At 36.3% G+C, this 12586-nt stretch overlaps 1 protein-coding gene across 1 annotated transcript in view; it reads right to left on the minus strand.

The window, feature by feature from the left end:
* The window catches only part of TRPC4 (transient receptor potential cation channel subfamily C member 4), a 139897-nt gene that overhangs the window by 85074 nt on the left and 42237 nt on the right, over positions 1-12586 (minus strand). The window contains exon 2 of the mRNA XM_052671340.1: positions 4033-4437. Within this exon, the coding sequence (XP_052527300.1) occupies positions 4033-4410 (378 nt within the window). The 5' untranslated portion in view covers positions 4411-4437. The remainder of the gene's footprint in view (positions 1-4032; positions 4438-12586) is intronic.

The raw sequence follows: 12586 nt of genomic DNA on the forward strand, positions 1-12586 counted from the left end.
TAAAATTTTAAAAATGCAGAACAAAAGTATTATTTTAATTAAATCCATTGATTCTTGCTTAGAGTTAACACCTTTTCACTCTTTTTCTCCTTTTCCTTTTAAATATTTAAATGTTTTAAAGCACCAAATTTTGAAGGAAAATTATTTCTTTCCAAAGACAATTTCAATTGTCTTGAAGAGCTGTACCTTTCTGTTGGCACAAACTAAATTTTCTTCTGGCTTTCTGATGTGGCCTGTGAGCTCTTGAACTATGCATTAAATTCTATGCTTAGAAATCCTTTAATTTAAAATATTACCAGATTATTTGATGAAGATGAAGCTGTAATTAGCTATTCCTTATTTATAAAACATTATCTCAAGAATATATAAAAAAATAGAGCTAATTCATTTAATTGTAAATTATGAATTTTATATATATATATATATATATATATATATACTTGAATGCTTATATATATATATACACTTGAATACTCATCACCAATAAAATATTTGGGAATCTAAACTTCTTCAAGTTGGCAATATTTAGCACACATATTTTTCTTATTTGTTATTAATCTCCCTCCTCTGCAAATAACTTCTCTTCAAGAAAAAAAACAAACAAAAAAACCCAACAACAACAAAAAAACAAGAGAGTAAAATCTTGACCACAGTGACTTAATGGCAAAACTCTGACTAACTCCAAGGGCCAAGATTTTACCACACATGACCAACTTTACACAAAGAAGAAGAAAACCAAACAGACAAAGATATCATGTTATTAAAACACAGAGTCTGAAACTGAATCATCATCTAAACATAATGGCAAATATTTACAAATAACAAAAGTAATCAAAGAAAGTTAAGCTGTAGTTTGAAATAGAATTTCAAAAGGAACTTGATCCTGTGAGGAGAATGTAGCTTTCTGTCCACAGACTGAGAATATAAATTTTAGCATATAATTCTAAACAATCAGATTTTATATCTCTAGCTTGTTGTAATGAATTTTCAACCAGCATGCTACTTTTGATTATGCTTAATATGCAGTTGTATCTGCTTCACTACAGCAAAATGCTTACTGCAAAAATGTAACCTACACTTATATTCACCTCATCGTTCCCTGTTCTAAAAATGAGCCAATCTGATTATCTACATTTATGTTACATGTAGAAGCTTAGTGATTGTTGGGGTCCCCAATACAAACAACAGCCTGAACATGCAAATAATCACAGCTTTTTTAAAGGACACTTTTTTTGCAAGCACTAGCTTGCATGTAGCATCTGCATTTGTAACGAGCTTTCCTAGCCTTGTGCAGACACAAATGGAGATGTCACTGTTCAAATGATCCATGATTATTCTTCATGCTTTATAGTAATCAGCAGACCCTCAGCAAATATATTGTGAAAAGAGTGTTAGCATTTGTAAAATAGACAGATGAAATGTGAGGAGGATGTTAACACCATTATTTCACAAGCAAACTAAAGAAGAGAAGAAACACTGCTTTTCATACCATCTAGCAGTACCACTAGCATTTCCATTGCAGAAGCTGTGACGCATACCCAAAGATATAAAATCACAGAATATACTGAGTTGGAAGGGACCCACAGGGATCACTGAGCTCAACTCTTGGCTCCACACAGACCACCCAAAATTCAAATCTTGTTTCTGAGAGCGTTGTCCAAATGCTTCCTGATCTTTGTCAGGCTTGGTGCTGTGCCCACAGCCCTGGGCAGGCTGTTCCATACATTCATATAAAGAGCCTTATGCATCTTAAGACAAGTCACTGCAAAAGGCAGCATGAATTCCTCTCCTAGTATCTCCACTTTTCTCCATTGGTAACTGTAGCTCAGGCAGCCAGATTAGAGTCGAAACAATTCTGAATGTCTACCACTAAGTGAGATTAACTTCACTGTGCAAATGGCAGCTCCTATTACAGAGGCTGAAGAATGGAGACAGGTGATTTAACTGACTTGGCACTGGGCCTTGCATTGTGACTTCTGGCTCCTGGTACATCACACTGAGAAGTTGTATTCTTATCTGTATGTATGTTGTATTCTTATCTGTACTTTCAGCTGAAAAATTATAAAATGAGCCAAACACAAAGTAAGTTTAATTCCCTTCCCCTTCTCTGACATAAATCTGTTGTCACTTTTTCTGTCTGGAAGACAAGGCAGACACACACATTTGTACAAAGAGCTACTATATTTCTTTCTTCCCATAACAAAACAAAACAAAACAAAACAAAACAAAAAGGCTTAGAATTCATGTTATTTTGTGAGCAAAAATTATACTTTTACCTATCATCTGCAGTTCTACCTGTAGCAAGTACATAATACTGTAATTAAGTATATTGTAAGCATTATCCGAAAGGGTTCTGATCATTCCATTATATTATCCACTGAAATGCATTCATACAATGCCTACAATATATTTAAAAAAAAAATGAAATAGATGAAAACAGAATACAGTATTGTAACTTTTTATAAGTCTTTCTTTCCTGAAGTAGTCCTGAAAGTATCAGTATTTATGGGTTATGTCATCCTATCTCCACTACTTTCCTAAAATGGGAAGAATGAACAAGACGTGCATGAGAAACATCTTCTCAAGATGTTTCAGATCCATGCAAAGGCAGGAGAAGGAGTTTGTATCTTTTAGTATGTACATGACAAGACAGGATGCAAGACTACTGAAGATAGTGCTGGAATTAAAATTAGTTGGGTCCTGGCTCTCAGTGTGTCTTGCTGAGCTGGAAGAAATAGTGACCACCACATGGAGCGATTAAAGCCTTCAGTGAAATTCAGAATTCTGCCTGAACTATCAGTGCTATCAGAGGGTAGCAGAGGAATCACCTGTGTATCATGTGACCTGTACAGTGTGGTGGCAGATCTGAAAGAGGAGGTGGAAAAATTAAGGGAGTATATAAGGAAGATAGACTGGTGGAGCCACAAGCTACCATTCCTACAAGAAAGGCACTAGAGGGGACACTACATAAGTAGCAGCACTTCTCATTCCTTCTTGTAATAAGGCAAAAAGAGGGGCCCTATGAAATAGGGAGGAATGAAAAAAGGTCCCTGCTTGGGATGACAAGCAAATCCCCTCATAGCCTACTTGGTCTTCCCAGGTGCCCTTACACAATACATATGAGGCTCTGGAATCTGAGGGACAGGCAAATGAGGATGGTGATGTGAGTTCAAGGCCAAATCAGTCAGTTGCACACCTTAAGACTACTTCTGCCAAGAACAAAAGAAGGGTGATTCTTAGGAGACTTCCTTCTGAAGGGAACAGAGGGCTGACCAGACCCTTCCTGCAGGGAAGCCTATTCTTTCCCTGGAGGTTTAATCTGGAGGTGGCTTAGTGGAGACCTTATTGCTCTCTTCAGCTACCTGAAAGGAGGCTGTAGCGAGGTGGGAGTCAGTCTGTTTTCCCAGGTACCTAGAGATAGTATGAGAGGCAATTTCCTATAAATATCTGCAAAAGTAACATAAACAATGAAATGGTAGAGTGCTTGAACAAGGTGGAAATCAGACATTCCCTGGCAATTCCTTCTTACTGACTGGAAGTCATTGCTTCACATCCATTCATTTCTTTTTGCTTTTGTTGAGACTTTACAAGTGGCTGAATGAACACTATTTGTCTAATTTAGTGCAAAGTTAAACAAGTATTCCAAAAGGGAGTTTTGAGAGCGATAAGCTAAATGTGAGCCCCACCCCAGCTTCATAGAAATGGTAGTTAACACTTCACTCAGCTGTAAGTGGAATACATTCTTAAGTCTGGGGTAAGAAGGATGAAAAATATTTTTATTCTTACTTGTTAGATGCCAAATCTCATGACAACTATATTAAGCCCATAAGCCTTGTGGACATATGCAGATATGACTGATTGACAGAGATGTCTAAACACAAATGAATACAGCATCACAACCATTGATTTTCCGATCTGAAATATTTATGCTCTAGGATGATGTTTGGCTTTTTCTTCTTGCTTATGCTCTTTGCATGATTCTCCTCTTTTGATAAGATCAGACTAGACACCAAGAGCAAATCCAATACATACCTGTTTCTCCCCACTGGGCTTCTTGTGGTTTAGCAGCAGTTCCACAGCACCAACCACCTCCTTCCTTATGGCGTGCAAAAGAGCATCTCCCACATATACATTAAAACTTAAGAGCAGCTCAATGAGCTCAAGGTTCTCATTTTCAATTGCAATAAGGAGCGCAGTTCTTCCCAGGGGATCAATGCAGTTAATATTGATCTTGAAATAAATTTCTGCTTCTTCCAATGCTTTCTTTACAGTAGCATAATCTCCTTTCTCCACAGCATTCAGATAGGCTTTCTCTGAATGGGACAGTTCAGATTCTGCTCGTACAATACGAAGAGGGATACGATCTCTGTAGGGAGCATTGACACTTCTTTTGTAGTAGAACTGGGCCATATTTTATGCCATTCTAATACTTCATCTCTGAAACATCAAAAGAAAGATTAAATCAATAGTGTATTTTGTGGTACAATGCACCAAATTAATATTTTAAATATATAACTATATAAAACTCAAAGTGATGTTGAAAAAAGTAAATGTCTTCTATCAAAATAACCTGTGAAATCACCAACAAATGCAGAAAAGAAGACACATAACCATCTTGTTCATACTTCTCACTCAAAGTATGATGTCAGCATACCATATATATTTCTTAAACTTGTGGCAAGAATGAGGTGACACAGCTTGCATCAGATGTGCGGCCACATTCCTTCACTAAGTTCTTCTATCTCATCTTTGCTTAAGTTTGAGAGTATCCTCACGAGCAGGTGCTGTTTCCCAGAACTTATGGTAACATTTTTTTGAGCTTGACAGTAGTAGTAAGTATGCCACTTTGAAACCTGTTCCTTTGCCCTTCTAAAGACACCTAGCTTTGTCTGAATTACACCTGTTATTCTGCCTGCACTCCAGCCTGGCATGGGTCTTTCCCTCTTCAGACTTCTGTACAAATGTCTCTGATATCCAACTCTAGTAACTGTGTGTGGTCCACTGAATACAGATCTTTTTACCTGTTTCTTTAGGTTGGGAAGACTACATTAGGGTTGAAATAGCTGTTAGCTGTTAGCTCTGCCAAGTGCTCCTCAAATACCCTAGAAGCATAAATTAGTCTCTTCTGACTTATCTGAAATATATAGACTCTGCACAGTTCAGTAGTGTGCTTTACTACTAAGATTTTGATTCAATCTCACATACTATTAAGAAAAACATTCATACAAAATGCTTTTCAAGACAGCACTTACAAACGTATAAATATGAATCCAGAGCCTGAAAAGAAAAACAAAATCTATATAAGATAAATCACAAGGGCTGGTAGATAAAGATCGTGGTTTTGATAACGCACTATTCAATTCTGTACTCAAATACTGAAACACTGCAACTATGAAACAACTCTAAAGTCTTGCAGCTGGTAAAGACTTTAATGACTTTGCTTTTACTCTGTATTTACTGAGCAAGAACTTTTTCAAAAGAAGTTCCTTCAAAAAAAAGTGACTTAAAAGAACAGGGTATGCATACATAAAAAAATGCTAAGGCTAAACAGTTAGTCAAAGAAATTTAGCTTCTTGACATTTTCTCCGCTGACAACAAAAGTTTGATTAACACAATGTCTCTTCCTCCATTTTTTTTTCCAACACTGAGAAAGACATAATGTTTGTTTTATTTTGTGAGGTTTTGATTGATTAAAAATTTCATAAGATGGCATGAGAAGCAGTGATTCATCTATTCCAGTCTCTGTATGCAGTGCAAGGAGAGGTAAATAGAAAAGACATTAATAAGTTTTTTTCTTTGTTTTCTGGAGCAGATCAACAGAGCATGAGGCAGGGAGGTGGCAGCAAAGGAGATATACTAGGAAAAAATTGCATCTAGATCCACATATATAGAAACTCAGCAATTGCACTTTGCAAACAAAATGTTTCCCAGTTCTTCCTCCACGGTGTTATCAGTCTGCACCATAGGCTACTAGAGAGTGCACAGCTGGTGGATTATGTTCTGTTGCAGTCACTATAAATAAAATACTTACCTGTTGCACATTTTTGTGCCCCTGGAGCAGAGAGAACACATTCTTATTTTTAGTATACTGCATTTTACCAGTTTGCCATTCACTCTCTTGTTTCTCAGGCTCAAGAAGAAAACAAGAATGTGTGCAATCAGTTCCAAATAAATAAACCTAAATGTACATATTCATATATAGATACCTACATGCAAGTTAGGTTGCTACATTCTCATTACAGCTATGGAGATCTCTTGCTGAATACTGAAGGGCATATCACCTGGCTACAGCTGCTTCTTTAGGATGACTTAGGTCTCATGTAGATAGGTAAAACCTAATAACTTCAAGCTGTGCAAAGATGATACTTGCTCTTCAAGGCCCATTCATATGAAGTTTTTATATGATACTATGGTTTTGGAATACCTGAATAACTATCTGTAAAACATGCCAAGAATATTTTGAAATTGTGGTGCATAAATGAAAACCCAGATATTAAATATCTTAGAATTATGACTTATGCTAGAAAAAAAGTATCACTCCATGAAAAAAAGAAAAAAAAAAAGTATTCATTTCAAAATAATCTTTACTAGATAGTTATGTCATGGCTGAAAATAAATTTGTTTTCAAAGTGCATATTTCTCCAAATTAAAATACTGAGCCCAGCTTTCCCACAACTAGACAAAACAAAACACCATATTATATTCATTACCAAGCTAGCTGTAGGAATAATACAACAAACATTAATAAAAATATTGATTAACATTTTATTCATTTTTATTAAAAAGTATTCAATGGCTTTCATCCCATTACTTTGGCCACACTTATGCTATGTTCTTTAATGTATATTTTAAGATATATTTTAACAATTATATATATACTTTAACAATTTAGAGGAATTTTTCAAAAATAGAATATTAAATCTACAAAATATTGCAGCTCAGTGCTGGTAAAAGGTTTAGCTGTAAGCCAGTGATTTGGTAGCAATGGTAATGGGAGGACGGTTGGACTAAATGATCTTGTAGGTCCTCTCCAACCTTGTGATTCTATGATTCTAGGCAATCATAAATAAAAAGAAAAATGACAAACATACTGACTCTCGTATTCAGGCCATTTCCAATGACAGGAAGTCATTGTGCTTTATGGTTTCTCCCACAGCACAAGACAAGTCTGAAAGGGGTACAACTTCCCTTGGAAGATTCATCTCAATCAATATTAGGGACGAAGTCAATTTATTTAAATATCAACATTTGTCACCATATTATTACCATTCCATCTCCTGGTGATTCTACAGAAGGGCTGAGGTCTCTTCAGGTGCCAGCCCAGTGGTGAAGTAATCTCAAATAGCCTCAAACACATAGATTATGCTCTGGAAACTGATTCTTGCCCTCATTATTTACAGTATAAGAATAAGGCACTTCATAATGGTGATTTCTCTGACTCATTTTAGACTGCTGCATTAGGTCGAGAAAAGTCATACCTTACTTTAACATGGTTAAAAACTAATTTAGATGTCATTTCCCTTTTAATTGCCTTCTCATCTTGATTTATGACTATTCTAATGGTATTGCACATTGTGACCTATAAAACTTATCTTACTGTATTGATCACTTCTTTCTCTCTTCTTTGTAGTCTTCTAGTTATTCTTAATTTCCTTTTTAAGCTGATGACTCAGACAATTGAATTTAAAATCCTTTTTGACACATTTTTAAACATCTTAATTTTTAAAAGTAAAATTTTCAATTCTACTTTATTCCTTCTAACTAAAAGCAAAAACAAAAAACAAAAACACCACTAAGGCACTTTTGTGTTATCCCCTACTACTAATAAATTTGGTTGGTCATTGATGTAAGGAAACACTGTCAAAGGGCATGCTGAAATTCCAAAAGCTAAGAATTTCATATGCACTGGTAATTATAAATAATGATTAGTCTCAGCAACAGAGCCATTTTTTCAGCACTTTGGTGTTATTTCCATCAGAAAAATAATTTATGAGAAAATACTCACAGACTCAGAATAGGAAATAGCTTCAGGCTCAGAACAGTCTCTTGAAAAGGAGAATTATTTAAATACTTTACCAGGTGGACCTGATAATAAGTGATTTACTAGATTTTCTGGCATCCTTTCCTCTCTCAGAAGGCCAGCATTAAAGGAAAAAACATGAAATAGCTACTGATATTGGAAGATAGGATATTGACTGAGATAACATAGTAGATGTACCCACTTAAGCATGGGCATGCCCACACTATATAGTGCTCCCTGCATAATACTTTAATGAAAAATTGATGTGAAGTCAGTCCTTATCAATTATTTTATTTTTACTTGCTACAAACCAATATTTCAAACAAGATGTGAAACTTCCTAAGAAGCAACTATAGAGGCTTCTGAGAAGCCTCTGTAGCCTTCAGTTCAGACAAGTGAGTAACTCAAGGATTTGTCTGTCGTCTCCTGAAACTACTTTATATGTACTTTTCAAGGCAAAGGAGAGATTCTGACATTTGTTATATTAATGAAAGCATGAAATTTTCTTCCCAAAATAGATCAGGGACAGACTAACTTTAATCTGATACAGAGTCCTATCTGATACACAGTAAAGATGATGTTTAAAGGGAATTTTTGAAAACAAAATTCCAGCTCTTGAAAACCTCAATCCAAAAGAAGTATGAAGTTCCTTCAACTTCAGTTATCAATGCAGACTGTCAGTTTTGAACAGGAACAAAAGAAATGCAGATAAACTGTTGATTTCTGATCCCAGTGATACTGTGTATAAGTGAATGTTTAGACAAGTAAATTAAGCATGCTTCTAGTACTGAGGTCAGCTGGATGAGCTGTGCCCATACTGTTAAAGTCTCACGCCAAAAATAGGATAGATGAATGAAAAGTATCTACTGGAAATAAATTGTGGTCCATGCTAACTCCAACATTGTGCCTGGAAATTGTGCGGGAAGACCTTAATTATCTGGAGCCAAGACCATTCCAAGGGCTGCTGTAATAATGTCAGGCACAGCTAATGGAGATCCACTGCCCATGCATGTCTCCCAGCACTATTTATTATACAATTCTTAGATCTGACAGTACTATATACACGGTCCTCTCCTGAAAGTCATTTGTCATTATTAGCTCTGTAATCAGCTTCAGACCTGAAAGCTAACAATAGCAGATGCAGTAATTTGGACTTTAACATGAAGTCATGCATGCAGGAGATAAACTAAAAAGCATAACATGGTGTACATTCTCTTTGAGGCTGTTGATTGATCTGGAACAGAGTAAATCTTTTCTTTGTCCTCTGTCTTAAAGTACCCTGCAACTGAGTTACAGTAAAGCAGAGAACATGACACATTATAGAGCTGTCAGTGGATGTTGAGAAGCAAGCTGTCTTGTTTTCTGCTTAAATATCTTCTGGGTTCACAATCAGCAAAACAAGACATCAGCTAGAAGTTGTTCTTAATTTCCAGAGCCACAATAGATAAGATATATGACAGATGAAACTCTTCCAGCTTCTTACATTAGAAGCTTTAAATATTGAGTCCCAGGAGAATATAATGCTGACATGGAATGTGATGAATGTTGCATTTCACAGTATTATTGCTATTTCATAGCAATATTTTGGTTTTAAAGAATAATGCTTCATGTATAAAGAAACGATGCTCTGTATGTTTGCTTAGGCCACACCAAATAAGAGAAAACTTTCATCTTCTAGAAATGACATCACACCAGATTTCAGTGGAGAACAACAGGTTCCTCTTGTAACAGTGACATTTAAGGTTAAAACTGTCATCAGCTTGAGAAATACCAGGAGACTGGATTATGCATCTTCTGAAAAAAAGTGGTATTAGAAATGAGATGTACAGAGTAAAGGATTGTGTCGGAGTAGAATGATTTGTGACCAGGCACTTGCTATTGCAAACCTGTGTGTTAAAGACAGAAGCATTCAAGAACTCACTTCTTCATAGCTAAAACTGAGGATAATTTCATTAAGTACTGCTCTCATGATACAAGAGAAGAACACCACAAACACACAAATACTATTAGACATTAGTATCATTCTAGTACATAATATATTTGTTCATCTCTCCAGTTTTATTCAAACTAGAAATAGATATTCCTTGAACAAAAACAGACTAACCAACCAAGTGGACAAACAAACAAAAAAAAGCTGAACACCACACTTGGCAATAGTATGCAAAGATCCTCAGGAAAATAAGGAATTAAGCATGAATCCTGAACTATTTGTTTGTGCTCAGAGGGGAATATTGAAACAGAGTATAGAAGAGAGGACTTTTTTCAATGGACTGACACAAACTTGCTTTTTGAAAGGATGGAGCATGGATGATATCAGCACAGCCTACATGTTGTAGGCAGCCAGTTTGATGGGAGGACAGAGCAGGCAGTAATATAGTGATCTTAATCAGTGGCTGTACCATCCATTTAAGCTGACCTCCCTGTCTATTTGTCTGGGGTTATTCTCCTGGGTAAATTTAAGGAATTACACAAAATAATTTTTAAGAGAAAGGACTTCAATGTCATCTGGCTACACAGAAGACCTTCTTCCAGCATTCCAAACAGTAGTGCTGGCTTTGTGCTCTATGAGTGTGATCCTGTAAAGTTCTTACAAGTGCAGTCAACATTTCCCAGAAGATATGGGAAGGGGACTGTCTCCTGCTTAGGGAAAGGATAGGCGATGTTAATGCAACTCTTTAAAGCATGGGAGAAAAAACAAGTACACAATTTCTGCTGAGAAAAATGAGATAGCTTGGCAGAAATGCTCTGACTGTAAAAGTTGACTTGAGAAAAAGAGAGGCAGAATAGCTTGGGAAAGACAGGACAGGGCTTTTTCTGAAGCACTGCTTGTGGGAGTTACGCTGCAAGTGCCAGTGATGTTTCTATGCTTCAGGATGCATTTATGCACAGATCTACATCTTCCCATGCTTCGCATGAAGAAGTTCCAGGCACAATAAAGTTTGGCTAGAAATGGGAGGCTGTGGGAAGACTGCCCAAATACATCTAGTAAAGAAATCCTAATAAACACACTCCAATGAGGGTCCTTTTTCAAATGTACAAGCTATGCTATACTAAGTTGTGACACTTTCTATTGTTTAGGACTGATAGCACGCTGGTTGCAAAGAGATCTGTGTACAAATACATGCATTCCCATAAACATTTCATTACTGGCTATTGCTGTCAGAGTGGTATTTGTACTTCGCAAGGAGGCAAGAAATGAAGACTAGTTATGGGAAACTAGTCAGTCTTCAGAATTTTTTGGCCTGTGTCCACTCAGGCCTTTAATGGTTTTGCCCTCTGCTTATTCAGAGGCATGTGAGGCAATGCATTTTAATGTATTTAACTAAAAGACTTCATTAAAAAATAAAATTGGAAAAACATCACCTAAGTTCAGCTACCAATAATATCACACTAGTTCATGCAGAATTATAATGATGAATCAAAATCAAACTGAGATCAAAGCAAATCAATTATGTTTAATAGCAGGCAATGTTCCACAATCAAAACAGATTCCAAAAAATGTTATTACACAACTCTAGGAAAGACTATCCTCCATTGGCTATAAGCTCCGATAAAGGAATTTGATTGAAATGAATCAATTTTATAATTTGATCAGCTAACTAGTTAAACACCAAAGCAAAACCACTATCTGGACAAAAGTGTTACAAAACCAGTCATAATTTATTTCTCAAGAACTTATATCATCATGTGGTAACTAACCCTTCTTTCCTTGTAGCAGTAAAGACTTCAAAGAATAAAATAGAAAACCACAATTCTGTCAAATTCTATTTACCAGAAGTCATAAAATGACAGGTTCATGTCACTCAGGACTTTTAAATGTATAGCACAGAACAAGCCCTTATGAATACTGTGATGAGGTATTACACAAGGCTGCTTGAATCCAAGGGAACATTCCTTTTCAGAAATTTGTCTGCATGGAGCAATTATGACTTATGCAGATGCACAAATCACAGAATCACAGAATGGTTGAGGTTGGAAGAGACCACCTGGGATCATCTAGTCCAAGCAACGTCACCTGCAGCATTTTACCCAGATTGCATTCAGATGAGTTTTGAACATCTCCAGAGTAGGAGACTCCACAACCTCTCTGAGTAGCCTGTTCCACTGCTTTGTCACCCTCACAGTGAAAGTTTTTTTTCTCATATGGAGATGGAGCTTCCTATGTTTTAGTTTAATCCCACTGACTCTTATCCTGTCGCTAGGCCTCACAGAAAACAGCATATACCCATTCTGTGAATGGATTTCCCCCCTCAAAATACTTGTACGCGTTAATGAGATCTCCTGTCGGTCTTCTCTTCTCCAGACTGAACAGGCCCAACTCTATAAGCCTCCTCTCACCAGAAAGATGCTCCAGCCCCTTAATCATCACAATTCAGGATTAAAAGTCTCCTGCTAAATGAGAATAGAAGTTAAAACATGGAGAATAACAGTAAGACAATTCTCATAATTAAGTGGTGAAAACAGTTTTCATGTGGATACCCTACCTCATATAGGCACATCTAATATACTGCTCTACAGACACACTTAAGTACTATGTAAAGCCCTTTATCTTAAACAATGACTCCT

The sequence above is a fragment of the Tympanuchus pallidicinctus genome, unplaced genomic scaffold (assembly GCF_026119805.1).
Source record: "Tympanuchus pallidicinctus isolate F22 unplaced genomic scaffold, pur_lepc_1.0 scaffold11, whole genome shotgun sequence".
Classification (NCBI taxonomy): domain Eukaryota; kingdom Metazoa; phylum Chordata; class Aves; order Galliformes; family Phasianidae; genus Tympanuchus; species Tympanuchus pallidicinctus.